Raw genomic sequence first — 19,651 nt, forward strand, 5'->3', positions numbered from 1 at the left:
CTCTTATTGATTAAACAAATGGCAGAGGAAGGTGGCTGCCATTTTCCGGGAGTGTCATCTTCAGATAGTTCACTTCAAAGCATTAACAGTCAGTTTATACCAGAAATTTTAGTGAGTGACTCAACACTCTGAAGTTTACAATGGCTTCATTCTGAAAGCTCTCTAGTGGTGAGGTTAATAGAAAATAGTGGAATAATTATTACAGAGAAGCAGATAGTTCAGCATATAGTTTAAACACAAAGATCCACTGCCTATATAGTTAAGGATTATGGTAATCATCTTCTAAGCTCTAATCTATTATCCAGAACCAGGATTCATCCACCTTAATATTCATGAAAATATTCCCTAACAAAGTTCAAGATTATAATTACATTGCTATTATTACTATAATACATTACATTAAAAAAAACACAGAGGCTTTATAGTGATTAGCCTGCCAAAATTATAATAATGCTTCTTACAAATGAGATACTGTAACTGTTCCTTCTGATACTCTTGTATAATATGGTGGAAAGTAACCTTTAGATGCCATTAACAATATCTACTCAGAACTGTCAAGTCAAAGATTGGGGTTTCTCAGTGCCCCCATTTCATTATTAAATGAAAGCACATATAATGCAGGAACAAAATTCTTTTCTTAATATGAGGCAAACCTAACACACCCATGAAAAGTGGATCAGCACCTGACTAGAAGGGCACTGCTCACTGAGGATTCAATCCTGCATAAAGGCAGAATGTCTTGCACCTCAGTTATCCCCCCAGCGGAACTCTACTCTCCCCTGGAAGTAAGTCACTACCAGCCTACATCTTCTTTGGAAAGAATGGCTAGTGAAATAGAAAATAAGGATGGCAGGGGGTGAATTTGATTCTCCTCCCCATGTGTAAGCAGATGAGGGGAAGACTGCCTGAAGCATATTTAAGAGAAAGGAGAAAAGAGGAAGGTGACTGTTTCACTAGCACTCTGCATACACAAGCAGGCACAGGGTGAGACCAGCAATAGAGCTTCAGAAGCATTCTTCATTCTGGCCCTTATCAAGATGAAAAAACCCATGAAAAATAAAAATTCAACTTTCAGTAAAATAAGTTTAACTTTGCCAGTCCAAGAAGACATAAAATTTCTTGTGTATCTAGTTACCCAGGGCCATTCACCTTCTTCCTTCCCTAAGGGCACAGTCCCAGGCCCAGTGGGTGACAAAAGAACGGGGTGTCATAGGTGACACAACATAACCCTTGGAGGAAATGATATAGCAACACAAAATGTAGGCATAAAACACCTGCACCCTGAGACACAACAATATAACTCTCTGGAAGAATGTAACTTAAAAGCAGGAAAAATATTATTGGCACAATGATGTTGAACACATTGTGTTAAAACAGAAAAAATTTTGGAAACAACCAAAATAGATTAAAAGCAATTACTTGATGAAAAAAATACTAAGCAGTTAACTAAAATAACCATGAAGATTATGCAACAGAAAAAAATACTCATAAATTGCTGTGAAAAAATTTAAATTGTTCAATTAAAGAAACAGTTAAAAGTCAATAACTTGAAAATAATAAAATCAAAGTAGCATTCTACATTATAAAAATACCTCAAAAGAAAAACAACCTATCAAGGTAAGAAACACAGAAAGCAAGTTTTACCTTGAGCTAGTCTTTCAAGTCGTTTTCCATGCTCCGGAGGTATAGCATACCTAAAATTTTAAACATAAATAAAAATTTTAGATTTATAATTTTTGAGCTGGTATCCTAAGGACATTTACTCCCAAATAATATCATGTAAAAAAATTCAATACCAAACTTCCTTTGGATGACCTGAGTAGAGATTAGAAAACCAATCATACAGACATATCCCTTAGACACCAGACAAAAGAAAAATATGCTTATAAATTACCTATTTCAATGTCCCAGCTCACCCTTCCAACCACATTATAATAGATTAGGGAACAAAGGCCCAAGGCCACTAAACTGCTTAGCAAAGTGGGCAGCTAGCTGCAGCCTAGAAACTTTCTCCCAACTTACAGCACTCCAGCTCTCCAGGGGGTTTTTTTGGTTTCATGATTTTGTTTTGTGGTTGGTTCACTTTGGGTTCTGATTTTAAGAAAATCTGAGGGGTTGTCTTTTTAATTTTTAAAATATTTTTAGTGACAACCAGGATAGAATACAAACTTATTATACCCACATTTATATTTCCACCAAATCTTTCTAAGAACACTGTACCTTTTCAAGAAGATTTTAAATAAAGGATTACCAGCCTTTGAAAAACAGCTCTTGTTTATTTCACAATTAGGTGACTTTTTAAATCTTGAATATTGTAATAATTTTTCACCCTTGAAGAACACACGTACTCATTTCTAGCTCCTGGTTGTTTTCAAAAGTGACATACTTGAGATCATTTACAGTGGTCTTATAAATTTGAAAACAAAAATTTCAAAATATCCTATACAAATACTAAACTTTATAGGAATTTTTAATGGGGAAATTAACAAATGATCATTTCATGTATCATATAAAAATGATCTATTATTTTTGAAGACCTACATTTGCTATATTTACTAGCCCAATTTACACTAAGTACAAGTTACTTCTTACTAAAGTAACTTATCTAATTGTACTTAACACCACACTTGGTTGCATTTAATGCCACTGATAACATATGCAAAACTTAATTGGATCCAATGTAACTAGGCAATTCACTAAGAGAAAATTCAATCATATATCCTGTTGCTTGAGGCACTCCTAATGAAATTATTCCAACTGAATTGGGAAGATAAAATTTTAGCATAACTAAATGACTATAACCCAATGTATATTTATGGACACTTCTTACCAGTTTTTAATTCCTGGTTTATATCACAAATATACCCAGGGGGAAAAAACCAGCATAGGTATATAGTAGAGATGTGTGTGCACTCACATGTGTGTATGTGTTATCCACTCCGGGCAACAGGGTCACATCCCTCATATATACATGTACACACAAACACACTTACATAATGTGTATATGCCTGCCCACAAAGGGTTGGATGTGAATGAAGATATTTATACATTCAAATTCACTTTTCTTAAAAATTGGCAAAGTTAAAGATGCTCAATCTCAAGTTCAGTCATCTTTTCACAGAAAACATAACCACGTTCATCTGCAGAAGGAAAGAGGAAAAAGTAGGGCATGATGGCTCTACCCTACCTCTGGTCCTCTGTTTACTACTGGGATTTTAATCATACCAAGCCAGCGGCCCAACACCTCTCTTCCTAGGTTGCCCTTATTAGCCTTTTCTTCTCTTCAAGTATACTGTCTCCCAATACAGCCATTTCTATCTTAGCCAGAAAATTTAATTGGTTCTACTTTTCTTCTTTAGATTCGGGACAGTGTCTCAATCTCTTTTCAAATTATGTAAAAGATCCAGTTCACTTTAATGTCATAAATAATTATTAATAAATTTCTTATGGTTAACCAACCATTGCTATAGCTAAATATCTTCAGAAATCATCAAATGATGAAAACTTCCTTCCAACCACAGACCCATATACAAGAAGACATGCAACATTTCCCAAGTAAACTGAATCCTCAAATTGAAAGCCACCCTGTGGTAACATCCAGTGAAGCACAACTGGGCAAAAACAACTTCAAGGAGGGGACACTGTCTCAGTCATTACCTTCCTCAAAGTAAATGGTTATCCCTGTGAAATATTTGTACAGCTCTTTCTTCTGTATTATGAATCCTGGGCTTTGTTACATAATATTTAAATGACAGAGTTGTATAATGTTTCATATGCAAATAACTTACAAAATTCCCTGAATAAGCCCTAAACCCTGCCCTAGGTTATGATAGACAAAAGACAGTCAAAACTGAAGACAAGTAATAATGCTAATAAAACTGGAAAGTAATCATCAAATTCTTGTGTTCATCATTAGATTCAACATGATAAAGGAACTAGGAAAGACTACTTTTAAATTTTAGGAATTCATCTAAGGGTCAAATCATCTAGTTTCTTACTGTGAACAATAAAATCAGAGTGCTGCCCCACTCAGTAGTCAAGAAACGATATGCATGCATGTACCATATGCACAACCACAAAACCTTGCTCAAAAGATACTTTTAATAGTTTTCCTAATGCAATTATCTCACGCAATCAATAGCTCCCAACGGGATCAAAGAACAATTTTTCTTCTCTACATACAAGTCACAGGGCCAGAAAGCCCCTTAAAGAAAATCTAGTTTAGGCCAGGCGCGGTGGCTCACGCCTGTAATCCTAGCACTCTGGGAGGCCGAGATGGGTGGATCGTTTGAGCTCAGGAATTCGAGACCAGCCTGAGCAAGAGCGAGACCCTGTCTCTACTAAAAATAGAAAGGAATTATATGGACAACTAAAAATATACACAGAAAAAATTAGCCAGGCATGGTGGTACATGCCTGTAGTCCCAGCTACTCAGGAGGCTGAAGCAGGAGGATTGCTTGAGCCCAGGAGTTGAGGTTGCCATGAGCTAGGCTGACGCCACAGCACTCTACCCTGGGCAACAGAATGAGACTCTGTCTCAAAAAAAAAAAAGAAAGAAAGAAAGAAAGAAAACCTAGTTTAGCACTTCTAAAACTTTTTTCTGTTTCCATACCACCTCTGATTACTGGCAGTAACTGGCAACTGGGAGAATGAAGGACAACAGACACACACATCCCTTGGGGGTGGGCTATCCACCATACTCAGAAAAAAGCTGGTTAGGTGATTCCAACAGGGCAATACATTAGGATGGATGGAGAGAGAGTCGGACAGATGGATGGAGAGAGGGAGGAAGGAAGAGAGGGAGGGAGGGATGCATGGATAGACAGAAAGACAGATGGATGGGTGGATGGATGGACGGGCAGACAGACGGAGGGAGGAAGAGATGGAAGGATGGATGGATGGAGAGATGGACAGAGGGAGGGAGGGTGGATAGATGGATGGGAAGACAGATGGATAGGTAGATGTTTGGATAGATGGATGGGTGGGTGGGCAGATGGAGGGAGGGAGGAAGGAAGGGATGGAAAGATGGGTGGACGGATGAATAGAAAGACAGAAAGACAGACGGATAGATGAATGGATGGATGGACAGATGGGTGGACGGATGGAAGGATGGATGAACCGACAGAGAGACAGACAGATAGATATGTGGATGGATAGATGGACAGACAGGCAGACAGGTGGAGGGAGGGATGGATATATGGATTGATGGGTGGACGGATGGACAGAAAGACAGATGGACAGACAGAACAAAGATGGATGGATGGACAGGTGGATGGACAGACAGATGGGCACTGTCTTTTAATTACCACAACCAAGAACCTCCCTTGGTCCTAATTCCCAACAACATCCCTGATGTCTGATCCTCCTGACCAAGACCCTCACCTTTCCAGTATGAGGGATTTGTGTATCCATGCCTTTTTTCGTGTTGTATAATGTTTTTCCTTCAGATTTTTTTCAGTAATACCACAATGAATGGCCCAAGACAATGCTAAAAAAAACTTCACATAGCACTTTCAAAACAGAAATCTAGGTGGCTTCCATACCTCCAGCAGATTTGTGTAGGCTGACAGCCCTCACCTGTGACAAAGCAGCACCTGGCTTCAGGAGCACTCAGTCAGGCTGCATTTAAACACTGGACTCACTGTCTTTCTGCAACAGTACCTTTGCTAATTATACACCACAGCACTACTTTGATGGGCACTCCAGCAATGTGAAGCCAAACAATTCTAATCTGCTTCAATACATACCATCAGAAAAGACAAATGGGACAACAAAACAGCAAGGTACGGACATTTTCATGTGTTTTTCATCAACCACTTTCCTCTAGTAGAGTGGAATGCATATTCAACAAGAATTGGAGGAAAGCACCTAAGAGACCTTGCACAAGTCACTTTACCACTGTCAGACCTGTCTGCTGCACAGAACAGCATGGAAAGGATCAAATTTGTAATATTTAGGGGCTGATTATTAAATGATGGCTATACAGCAATGAAGTAAGCCCAACCTGCTGACACTCATATCCAGTAAACTTGAGAAAATGTTCAAGAATTATCAGTTCAAACAATCAGATAGTCAGGGATCAGACAGGCACATAAAAGGTTGAGGGAATCAGAGTCATTTTTTTTAAAGGCGGAATTATGCTTAAAACATATCAAGGCAGAATCATGTCTAAATGCTGATGCGAAAGGGGTGAGAGATGTGGGCAAGCAAAGCAGTACTATTATGATATTATCTCTAACGAAATTTTTGGTACTTGCTTAATAAAGTACATACAGGCATAACACAGATATTGCAGGTTCGGTTCCAGACCACCACAATAAAATGAACATTGCAATAAAGTGAGTCAGACAAATTTTTGGTTTACCAGCGTATGTAAAAGTTATGTTTACTCTATACTGTAGTCCATTAAGTGTGCAGTAGCATTATGTCTAAAAACCAATTTATATGCCTTTATTGAAAAATATTAATACTGCAGTGCTAAAAAATGCTAACAATCATCTGTGCCTTTAGCAAGTCCTAATCTTTTTTCTGGTGGAGAGTGTGGCCTCTGTCTCCTCTCCAGAGCTCCCCAGGCCTTGCAGCAGGAAGACCTGGTGGCTGAGTGGAGGCACACCAGACAGTGCACACATGCAGGGGGTCTGGTAACTACTGACCTCACTCAGAGAAGTTCCAGCTCTATGGCCCTGACCACCTCCTAACACTTCTGTGAAAGTTTCTCTTTACCTCGACAGTCTCAACATACCTAAGATTACATTCATCATTTCCCCCTTTAAGTTGGGTCGCTTTCGTAGCATGCCCATTTCAGTTCATAACTCCATTTCCCCCAGTCTTCCAAACTGGAAATATCAATGTCACCTCTTCATTTTTCATCCTTTCTGCAACCATTGCCAGTAACAAGTGCTATCCACTCTACATCCTCAAAAGCTTGTATCCATCTCCCTGCAGCATCACCCCAATTTCAACCTCTATTTGCTCTCAGCTAAACTGTCATAACCGAACTCTCTGCCTCTATCTCCCTAAGTGACTACACTTCTTATACCACTATGGCAATATAAAAACCTTTGCTAGTCACTGCCTGGCTTTTAAGAACCCCCCCACAACTTAACCCCAATCTTCTTAAATAAGAACACTCCACTCTGAATAGGCTGGACTATGAATTAGTCTATCAGTCACATTGGCTTCTACCTCAGTCCTCACCTCAAACAGCCTCCTCTACTCTTAGCTTCAATTCCCAAACCTCACCCAGATTCCACCACCCCTGAAGCTTTCTTTGACCATTGTAAGTCTCAGCAATCTCACCCCTTTTCTTTCAGAGTCCTTCAATTATATTTTTCATATCACATTTATTACCCATTACTTTCCACAGTATGCTGTTCAATGTACATAAATCATTTTTGTGTTGATAGGAATTGAGTTTTATGTGACAGAGAAAGCCTACCACCACTCAGGAATTTTCACATAAATTATTCTTTTTTGCCTACCTTGTAGTCCAGTCATTCAATTATGGGCCACATTTGCTCAATCATGTAGCTAATTCTAAATTCTTTGGGGATATGAGTGTGTTTCTTACTTTTTTTAATCCTTGAAAAGCCAACGAATAGAAGAATGCCTACCATTGTATACTATACCCTCAAGTACATGCTGGTTTGTTGAAATTAATTATTCATTTAACTCGTAGGATAGTATTTTTGTTTCAGATATACTGAATATCACCAACAGTTCTGCTAACTAAAAACTATGAATGACAAACTATGAACACACTAGATATTAACAGAATAATTATTATTATTAATTATTAAAGAATAATGTTTTATTCAAAACTAATATATGTATTGAAAAAGAAAAAATTTGGAAGGTCAAGGAAAGCATAATTACTTTAAGGACATATTTGTGTGGATTACTAAAAAAATAGACCTAAAATGATGTTAGCCAGGTGGTTATGATATAAACACTATGTTGAACTGAATAATATTAGACTGACACTTCAAACCATCAGTAGGCAAATCTACATTTTTCAGAGTATACTCAATCCACTTCTCTGATTCGGGTTTTCTCTATGAACTGTTCCCTTTGTACTTCTCCTTTCAAGATATGCTCAGTCCATTTATCTGCTTACTGGTACTTTTCAAGGCATAACTCCTACTTCTCAGATTACTCCCTCAATATCTCCCTAGTTTTGTTTGGGAGCCAATACTGTGCTTAGGAGCAGATATTCTCCATTCCCCCACTGCCCAGACCTCTGTCACTGTGCAATTTTAGGCAGCTGCCATGGTCTCTGCCCTCACCAACGGGGGCTCCTGGCACACCCAGCTCACCCAGCTTCCCCCACGCTGTGCTATCCAGGGCCACAGAGGGGAGATGCCTCTCCAGGACCACATCATGGTCAGGCAGGTCCTTTCCAAAACAGGGTTTCCCTCTGCTCCCTGCCCCTAACTGAAGCTGTGATAAGTATCCCTTTCCCTCTCATTTATGTCTCCGTTTGTTGTTGCTGTTTTGCTCATAGTTATCCCCTGCGAAGAATAAAGCCCAAGTCTCCAAGGACAATGTTTTAACACATTAACAACTCTAAAATGAACCTCCCCTCTTTTACTGGCATAAGCTTATGTGCCTGACTTGCCCTCTAGAGTTACTAAAGCAATGAAAAAAGGTCAGTGAAAAAGAAGAACTGTCTAATAAATACCATTTCAACTCATCACAGCTACCATTTATTGAGCATTTACAACACGCCAGAGCTCATGCTAAGACTCTTTAATACAAGTTCTGCAACCATCTCCATCTTGCCAATGAGGAAACCAAGGCTTATAGCCATTAGTCACTTAAGCAAGGCAGACAACAGAGCTGGCACCCAACCCCAGACCTGTCTGACGCCAATGCCCAGATGCACTCTCCTGCCCCATATTCCAATCCTGTTTTCCCAACAATCACCATAAAAATGCCAAAAATGCCCACAGGAAGGAAGTGATGGAGCACATGTCTCCTCCAGGGACATACCCACCCTGTACAATGATCATGCAAAAGACAGAAGCATTTTAAATAAACTGCAGTTATAAAGAAGGCCATCAAAATACCACCTAAAGGATTTTTTTGTTCTGGTTACAAAAACACTTTATGAATCACAACGTAAAATACCCATATTATACTTCACAAAAGTCAAAATTTCTGAAAGTTAATTTATGATATACTTTGCAAAGCAAGACATATTCCTAATCAATAGTGTCCAAAAGAAACTGAATGACTATAGGTTTTATAAATGTGATTATGTTACATTTTAACATTATTTATGGTATTAACAAGTTTTAATATTTGTGCATTTATTAAAGCTTAAGCATTAACATTTTAAATTATGGACTCTCATTAACTGAAGAAAATACAACATTTCATAGGTAATTTTCCATCATATAGACAAATGTGAGAAACAGAAAGTATGACTATAAAAGCTCATGCAAGTTCCCCCTTCCTGACAAGGCCTTCGCCATCTGCATCCAAGAGAAAGCCCTCACCCCAATCTCACATTCTCTCCCCCCCAAATCATGCCCCCTGAACAGGGAGGGGACGGTGGCCCACATCCAAACGGTTCACACTTAAGAATAAAGGCCTGCCCCCTTGTCTCAATACATGGGGCAATTCTAAAGGGCCTCGCCAGCTCCAGTACTGCCAGTGGGATCTGCCCAGGGCCCTGCCAGAGTTCGGCCTGGCCTTCCACCCCATCTCCCTGCCTTCCACCCTGCTCACAGTGCTCCTCCTGCAGCACTCTCCAAGAAACCTCCAGCACACACATCTCAGGATCAACTTCCCAAGCAATTGAACTAAAACAATAAAAATAAACATGTTTGTGTCACTAAATATAAGGTGTCACTAAATATAAGTCCTGAAAATTACAAGCTGGGCATCTAAAACTATGGCCTGGAGAATGAATTCTTTGAGCTGAGGCCCCATAAGGACACCTGATAAAGAGCCCCTGCAGAGTTCAGCCTCACCCTCATGCCATCTGTGGCCATTCAGATAACAAAGAGAAATTCTGGCAGCCATCTGTGCAGGCAGTCCTAAGTGAGGAAATGCCAATGAGAAAAGATCCTCACAAGAAGAAAGTTTCAGTGAATAACTGGGCATTAGAAAGATGGGAAGGCCAGGCGTGGTGGCTCACGCCTGTAATCCTAGCACTCTGGGAGGCCGAGGTGGGTGGATCGTTTGAGCTCAGGAGTTCAAGACCAGCCTGAGCAAGAGCAAGACCCCGTCTTTACTAAAAAAATAGAAAGAAATTATATGGACAACTAAAAATATATACAGAAAAAATTAGCCGGGCATGGTGGCCCATGCCTGTAGTCCCAGCTACTTGGGAGGCTGAGGCAGGAGGATTGCCTGAGCCCAGGAGTTTGAGGTTGCTGTGAGCTAGGCTGACGCCACGGCACTCTAGCCTGGGCAACAGAGAGAGACTCTATCTCAAAAAAAAAAGAAAAGAAAAGAAAAGAAAGATGGGAAGTTCTTTTTAATCTGGAACTTCAAATTCAGTTTGGTATCCATATCCATGCAAATTAGTATTCTGAGCAATCAGAAAAATTACTGTTACTTTTATCTAAAACCTAAGAACTAGGTTTTATAACTAAATATAACTAATAACTGATCAAAACTTGACTTTCAAGAGATAACATTTCATATTACCTAATCCATTGAATCTTTTCAAAGTTATACATGTGTCCTAAACGCTATAAACGTCTCTTCATGAAAGAAAAAAAGGATGATGAGTCATTGGTTGATATTAACTATGAGTGACTTTAAAACAGCTTTACCGTCATCTCCAAAATACTCAATAGATAATACATTCAGTATTAATGTTTCTAGTACAGATGGCCTTCCATATCTGTGAATTCTGCATCTTGGATTCAACTAACCGTGGATCAAAAATATTTTGGAGAAAGAAAAACTTGCATCTGTATTGAATATTTACAAACATTTTTACTTGTCACAATTCCCTAAACAATACAGTTTGACAACTGTTTGCATAATGCTTACATTATGTATACACATACACACATATACATTTATTAAATGAATATATGAAATGTTCATATCTATTGAGCACTTATGATCCATCAGGAACTGGGATATGTGCTGGATACACAGTACATTATTTACTCCATAAAATTACCATATGAATTGGGCTCCAGAACCATCTGCATGTTTTAGGAGAGCAAGTTGAGACATGGAGGTTATTTAATAATTGACAAGGTCACATACTCAACTCAGTAAAACATAATACGAGGACTCAGAACTCGATACTATGGTACAAAAAAACCTGTGCTCGTCAATACTACACAACATTGAACAAATGATCCAGTGAAAAAGCACTGAACTAAGTATGCATTTAATATCTATCCTGAGTAATCTGACACTTCTTATTGCTACACAATATTTTAACAAAATCTGCTTTTCTTTTTAATGAAATTTAAGCAATTCAAAAATGCTGCAGCCCATCCCTAACAGTTCTAAAAACCTCCAGGAAAACCTTCTTTCCTGATTCTAGACCTTTTCATAGTCTAAGACATGTCCTCCTATGCCTCACCTCTGTCATTCTCTGCAGAGCAAATCTGAAAGTTTCTTACTCATTGTGTTTTTACCTGGTCTAACAAAGAAGGATTCAAGCTACCATGTAAATTCTATATCCTCCAACCCCAGCAATCAGCCACTATCACACATAAGGCTTGAAAGGAAAAATCATTTTTTAGTTGAACTTGAAATTCCAGCTCTATTATATATGGATACATCCTGCCAAGTTCAGACTTTAAATAACCACTATGACCAAAAATTATTTATTTCCATAAAGTTATTAAAATAGGAATTATGAATATTTGTATAGTACTTTACAGTTTACAAAGCATATTTACACACAGTATATCCCTAGATCCTCCTAGAAGTCCTGTAGGTAGACAAAGAATAAATCATGCCTCCATTTGGCAGTTAAAGAAACTCATGATGAAAGGAGTATAGTGATTTGCCCTAAGTCATTCGCCTAGTAAGTGACAGATTGGGATTTTAAAACGGGACTTCTACCTCCAAAGTCAATATTCATTCCAAGAAAATAAATACTTTACTACTGACTGTCAAAGCAGTTTTCTATCTGCTTACTCTAAGGATTCTTTTTCCCTTAAACCTTTAGGCCAGAAATGTTTAAATAAATCATCCTCTAAAGTCTCTTCAATACAAACCTGTGTTCATGAACACTTACTCGGCAAATCTGTCAAACACAGTGGCTAGAAATGTATGTTTCAGGGCCCCTACCTGGAGCTGTACATACCTGTAGTGACTCAGAAATCTCAAGATACTTGGTATTTTTAATAGTTATATTTTAGACAAGAATCTTTATAAAATGTTCTAAATGTTTCCTTGCCCGCCCTTAAACAGAATGATCCCAAACCATTTAACACTCTCCTAATTCAATACAACAATTCTTTAGGGCATCAATCCTATAGCCAGGCTCTGCATGTTAAGTGCTGATGATTCTAAGGCAAAATAAAAACAAACAAATAAACATGCACCTCAGCTTCAAGGCACACACAGGCAAGCTGAGGGATGGCGAGGGTAGAAAAGATGGGAGGGTTGGTGGGGCGACACAACCACTTATAAGATGCAAAACCACATGTCTAAGGCAGGGGCAGCACATGTTCCAAGGAGTCTTCAGGCAAAATCTAAGGGACACACAGGCAGATGACAGAAAGGTGGGCCTGGAAGCAAGAATGGAATTGTAGGCAGTCTTTGCAATAATCACACCCACAATGTGGTACCTGAGGATACAAGTGAAAAAGAGGAAGGAGTAGATGTCAAATACCATCCGAAAAAGCCAGAGAGAAGAAAGAGGACACATTGTGGTGAAGATATGTCAAGCACAGGAGAGGTCAACCCCTGGAGAAAAGTAAAGGAATCCTTCCCACAGCGAAAGGTAGGTGCAACAGAACACAGAGAGGATAATCAGAAAAGGAAATCAGCACATAGACACGTGCATGCAGAACTTTTCGTCACCTAGTCATCCTCTTATTTTAAGTAAATAAAAATATTCCTCTCACTCTGATCACAAATCACAACATAAAGTATTGGAGAATATTCTGTTGAATCTCGTGATTTTGGGGGTGAGGAAACTGGAGTCCAGAGAAGCACGGTCATCTGACAAAAGCCATACATGTTAGTGACAGTATAAGGACTGATCGGTGGTCCCTCGAGTCTAAGCTCTGCCACACACACTGCCTACCTCCCTATACTCACAAGAATTTGTATTGCTTCTACCACCTTCCAAATCTCATTTCAAATATATTACAAGGATTATTAAAATGAATTTTGACGATAATAAAGTTTACCTCAAAATTATTTATGCTGTGGTAATATACTCTTGCATAAATCTACTGGGAAATATCTTTAGAGCCATTTAGATCACTCTTCCTACAGTAGTTATCTTAGAAAATGGAATGTAGATTAGCTGCCATAACTCACTGCTGTGTATTATTATTTTGTCATTATAAATAACAGTCAAGGTTAAGGATAGTAGTGATAATATAAAATCTACCCTTAATGCATATAATGAAGTCTATATGCTTAATAACTAATAGAGTAACTACTGAAAATATACATGCTGTGAGGAAGAAATACTTTGGAAATGGGCATAATTATTGCCATTCATGAACAGTGGTGCTCTTTCCCAAAGATACAAAACTCCAGAATCACTCTTATCCCTAACTATTCTTTCCAAAGTGATCTTTAGGAGACAGCAACCTGTTCCCAGGAGGAGAAAAAACAATCACCTTTCTTAATAAAAAAAAGCAGAGATGTCATCTAAACTCTCCTAAAAACTGAAATTAATGTCCCAGGCATCCTCAGTAGTTACAAATCTCCATTGGATGTGTGATAATAAAAAAAAGAAACAAAATCTTCAGAAAAGTTTTGCTACTAATTTCTCAGATTCCATAAGCAAAATACAGTATATAGTTGCCTATATCCTAGATTTCACCAACGTGGTGAATCCATCTATTTAATTTCATTTCATCTGCACTGGAAGTGAGTGTCAGTAAAAGCATCGAGATAATTACCAGCTGAGAAGCTGCCCAGGAACCTATGCATTCTTTAAAATATTTCTCCTGATCTCTCAATACTAAGTCCTAACAGTACTGAAAAATGACATTCCCACAGGCTTTACAGCAGTGCTGAAGAAACACAACAGAGACCCACAGGACCCTGAGCGTGTGTTCACAATTGGCCCTCAATAAATACCTGAGTAATGAATAATCCCATCACAATGTCCTGTCGCAAGAGCCTCTGAATCCTAGAATACCTATTAAAATGTTTAGGTCCAGCTGGGCACAGTGGCTAGGTGCCTATAATCCCAGATACTTGGGAGGCTGAGGTGGGAGGATAGCTTGAGCCCAAGAGTTCAAGGCCAGCCTAGACAATACAGTGAGACCCTATCTCCAAAAAAAATTTTTTTAAAGAAACAAAATAAAATGTTTCAAGTTCAATCTATTCCATTAGAGAGCAGAATGCTAAGAATTGACCAAATGAAATATGCCAGTAAAGTATCTTTTAAATATGTTTAGCTGCCTCCCACTTTTTTTAGAACACAAAATTCCACAGTAAATCAGGAACTGCCTGGATTTTTCAAATATGTCATGTCCTAGGATCTTTGCCCTTCCAACTAAAACTTCATTTCCAATTAAATGTCCTTTTGTATTAATATCATTAGGAACTTCGCTGTATCTGTATTTTTTGGAGAAAGTTCACACCTACACATTTCTCCAAATGACAAAACCTCAAATGGACATAACGGTAAGGCAAAGATACATATTATGCATACTGATCAACAGGAGGACTTCAAGGAGGCTATTCTCTTCAAATTGGGGAGCTACTGGACTGGCACACACACCAGAAGAGCATCTTGTCATGTTTACAACCATCGAAACCATCCAAGCACATACTTCTTACACTTCTGTCTGTGGGTTATCCTGCTTGTATATGTATTATAGGAAACATAATTGATATTTTAAGTTCTCTTAAGACTAAAAACAATGAAAACAAATTGAAACATGAAACTGGCTGGCCACAAACGATATCAGGGCGATTGATAGGCTCATAATTACAAACGGGCAGCCGATGTATCTATCATGTGATTCATTTTACAGAGAGACACATCTTAAAATTATTGCTCAGAAGGATGAAGGAAAAGGCTCACAAATATAGCAAACATCAAGTCTAAAACACATACTAACACTAATATATTAATATTCTTAATTTTTTCCACACCCACAATGCAAGGAGCTCTAATACGCCCCCTGATTCATCCTTCCTCTCCCTTTAGCACCCCCACACTGAATGGAACTTACCATATCTCTAGCGGCAACCGGACCAGAAGATCATTAAGATTGCTTGAAATTACATACAGGAAGTCAACTCTTCACTACTAACTACCTCTCACACACCCTCCAACAAATGCTCCATGAAGTAAAAATGCCTAAAAAATTCTTATAGACTAAAATATCTATCAATTTATGGCCAAGGCTGGGCACGGTGGCACACACCTGTAATCCTAGCACTCTGGGAGGCCAAGGCTGGTGGATTGTTTGAGCTCAGCAATTCGAGACCAGCCTGAGCAACAGTGAGACCCCGTCTACTAAAAATACAAAGAAATTATATGGATGACTAAAAATATATACAGAAAAAATTAGTAGGGCATGGTGGCGAATGCCTGTAATCCCAGCTACTTAGGAGGCTGAGGCAGGAGGACTGCTTGAGCCTGGGAGTTTGAGGTTGCTGTGAGTTAGGCTGACACCACAGCACTCTAGCCTGGGCAACAGAGCGAGACTTTGTCTCAAAAAAAAAAAAAAAAATCATGGCCAAAAATATGGTCTGCAAGCAACTTTATATAGACAGTCATGCATCACTTAACAATGGGGATATGTTATGAAAAATGTGTCTTTAGGGGATTTTGTCACTATGTGACTATTATGGAGTATATTAGCACAAACCTAGATGGTATATAGCCTACTACATACCTAGGCTATATGCTACAGCCTATTGTTCCTAGGCTACAGACTAGTACAGCATGTTACTGTACTGAATATTGTAGGCCATTATAACAAAATGGCAGGTATTTGTGTAGCTAAACACATCAAAACACAGAAAAGGGATTTTTCAGGCCATTATAATCTTATGGGACCACCACTGTATATGTGGTCCATCGTTGACCTAAACATCCTTATGTGGCATATGACATACAAGTCACTACTGGGTTTATGGTTTCTAAGCAAAATTCTGGGCAGAGTGGAAGCCAATTACATTCAAAAACTTCCTTACAGCTCACATAAATCTGAATCCACCAAATCAAAGAATGAAATCCTCTTTGATATGCACATAATACCCAAACTTCAAAACTCTAAAGCAAATGCATCTTAAATAAGTAAGTAACTTGCCAAGACTTGGGCTCTCCAAAGTGAAGATAATTGATGCTGTAGAGGTCCATGTCCTCAGTGTGCCAAGCAAATGTGGTTTTCCACATTCCAAAATAGAGATATGGGGTATTTACACCCTCAATAGAAATACCACACTCTTCTTCAACCACATCCAAGACTGTATTTAGGTGCGCTATGTTCCATTCATCCACACCCTGGAACCAGGAGATAGAGAAAGAAATCCAATGTTAAAACTATGAAGGATAAAATTACTAATCAAACTACTAGCTGCCAAAATTACTATGTTGCATATTTTAATTCACTGAAAAATGAAAAATAATCATTATTCAAGAGCCACATACACATACCCATCATGAATACAAGATTACTATGAGCATAGTATGATTCTATATAACTATTTTATATAAATTAATACCAAATAACTTCCTGATTCCAAATGGAAATGAAAGTTAAAGCCCCATTCCCCAATTGGCTGTTAGCAAGAAATCAATGACTCAGAGTAGATGATCTGGTGTGTTCTTTCCACTTTTGGTACACCTTTTTGTTGGGGGAGGTTTCGGGTTTGGGTTGTCTTGTTTGTTTTTTCCACATTAGTTTAGAGGTCACATTCAACATCATACATCATATCAAGAAACCAATAGCAAAATATATCTTCTGTTATCCTTTTATCATCCCTATCGATTTCAATTCAGCATGTCATACATCACTTCCTAAAAATTTCACTCGAATCACTGGAAATTCTCCAAGCACTATTTTAAACCAGAGATTACTGTGCTTGTATGGATCTTTCAACTAAATATTAATCTCTTATGTTGATGTGAAATTGTAAACACATAATGCCTGCTAAAAATAATTATCCAAACTTTGGTAAGACTGATAGAATAATGTAGTTTTATGATAGTAACCCAATATGGCAGGTGATGGCAGCAGAAAGAAAGCTAGAAAGTTAGAGTCACTGGTAAAAGAGTTCAAGTCATAGGAGAAGTTTATGTTTTTATTAGAATTTACCAATAAATTATTAATTCACTGTACTTCACAACTGCTCAGAAACTTTTACAAACTATATATTTTTCCCATGTATTTTTCTCATAATCAGATTCTAAATATCAGAGACCACGTACATTCCTATGCAATCATGGGAAAATTACAATGCCTTTATATCCATTCCAACCATGGCACAATAAAGAGGGGCATTAAATTCATTTTTGTCTACTGAAATGACCCTCTCCAATAACTAAGCCAATGGCATTTCCTTTATACAATAAAAGCTTTTAGAGTTTTTCTGTTTTCATTTTGGTCTTTAAATGATTCTCTAATTAGTGTGCTAATCTTACTTCCTTAAGTTTTTGGGTTAGGAAATTATTGATGAAGTAGTTAATGAAGCTCTGCCTCAGGTAACATAATTGAAAGTGCCAGAGGACATAATTTAATTCCCAAATTCCCCTAAGTAGCCATTCTATCTACAACTTAAGCCCCACACTGGGAAGTTTGCTATTTGGAAATTGGCCAAAGTAAGTATCCTTTTAGAGAAGATTCTAGGTTCCAACTTATGAGACCTCATAAAAGTTCAATCAAATTATGTAAAATATTTTATCTCACTCTATTTATAGTGATGCAATCTCTTAACTCTAGTCCAATCAGACTTCAGTCCAATCACTCTAATAATAGAGTCCTATTTAAAAGTCATTACTGAAGCAATGAATCTGAAGTAATAAATGAGCACCATATTATAGGAACCATTTTTAAACTGAATGAGCTTGCAAATTTAGACACAAACTATTCCTCTAAAATTCCTACATATGGGGACATCTAAGTTTTATTTCTAACTGATACTATCTTTCAGAAATAACCATGGTTGAATCCCTGGACATCCTAGACTGAAGAGTCTAAGGGGAAGTGGGCAGAGAACAAAGAATGCTGGCCAAAAAGACTCAGGTTATAAAGTCAGCTTTGCCATTCACCAAGGAGAAAACCACACAGGTTTTCTGGGCCTCAAGTCTTTCTTCTTGAAAACACGAGGATTCTAGCACCCTCCCAGAGTTGTTCCTAGTACTAAACAAGCTAATGGACACAAACCTTTGGGAAATAAAACTTACTAATTCTTAGAACTGATGTAATAAATATCTCCGTTATTCTCCAGTAAATCTTACTGGAAAGCCTCCCCCAAACACCAAACATGTAAGAAGTGATATTAAAATCTGTTTAAACTCACTATTGGCGTTATCCCCATTAATGGGCATGTTTACAGCAGTTTCTTCTGGACAAAACAATGTTTCTATAATGCTGAAATTTAATTTCTTTTGCTAAAATAAAAAAGCACATCATTTCAATTAAAGAGTTGTGCAAAGATTAAGAATAATTGAAATAAACAGAGGAAGAAAAGTTTTACTCCTTCAAAATTCCTTGCACAATTTTTGTTCTCTACTATTGACTTAAATTGGCTTACTGCCTCCAAGAACAGGCTCCACACAAGCTCTTTTGAAGCTTACTAGGTTTGTCTCATATATTTAGACAAGGAGTACACCTAGTTTAACCTTTAAGTAGTGCTATGCCATATACTACTTCATTACACTACACACACATGTACACTACACATATTCAAAACATTCCTATAAAATAGGTAAAGCTATACCCAAATGAACAAATGAAAAAACTAATACCCCTAGCTAGTAGTAATAGGAAGTAATGATTAACCTCAATCTATCTGACTCTTAGACCTTCCTTTGTAAACTCTATGTTTCCAGTTCTGATCCTTTTAAAATACAACATATCATCCCCTTCTCTCAGCATGAATTGTCAACAAAGATCCAAGGAGCTAAAATTTAGGAATGGCAAACACATAAAGCTGCTGCATTGTTCCTACCCAGGGGCACAACCATCCTACACAAACATTGGTAAAGCTTATAATGCAAGCTACTTCTCTTGAGGGCTGGTGATAGAACTGACTTAGTGTAAAAGTAGTCTCCAGAAATAACACAGCTGCAAACAAGCCCCACAATAACAGGTCAGAATTTGCCACACTCATCAAAGCCAAAAGCCATCAAGTCTTAACAGAAAGAATGCACATCAGCCCAAACTCACAGACAAATCCTTCCTCCCAGATTCTGTGTCCCTGTAACAAAGCTCTTTCACACAATGTTCAGCAGGTACTACAGCAATATTCATAACTCACCTGACCTCCAGCGGGCAGCCATTTTCTCCCCAGC

The 19,651-nt window shown here is 38.1% G+C and overlaps 1 protein-coding gene across 5 annotated transcripts in view; it reads right to left on the reverse strand.

Moving 5' to 3' along the window:
* Positions 1–19,651, reverse strand: part of KDM4C (lysine demethylase 4C) — a 358,852-nt gene that overhangs the window by 269,879 nt on the left and 69,322 nt on the right. For 4 of the 5 annotated variants that reach the window (XM_045563844.1, XM_045563846.1, XM_045563845.1 and 1 more), the window contains exons 5-6: positions 16,446–16,639; positions 1,645–1,694 (exon numbers count right to left, since the gene is read on the reverse strand). In XM_045563844.1, the coding sequence (XP_045419800.1) occupies positions 1,645–1,694; positions 16,446–16,639 (244 nt within the window). Of the gene's footprint in view, positions 1–1,642; positions 1,695–16,445; positions 16,640–19,651 lie in introns of those variants that run through there. The other variant, XM_045563848.1, reaches the window with a different exon arrangement.

This window comes from Lemur catta, chromosome 10, assembly GCF_020740605.2.
Source record: "Lemur catta isolate mLemCat1 chromosome 10, mLemCat1.pri, whole genome shotgun sequence".
Classification (NCBI taxonomy): Eukaryota; Metazoa; Chordata; class Mammalia; order Primates; family Lemuridae; genus Lemur; species Lemur catta.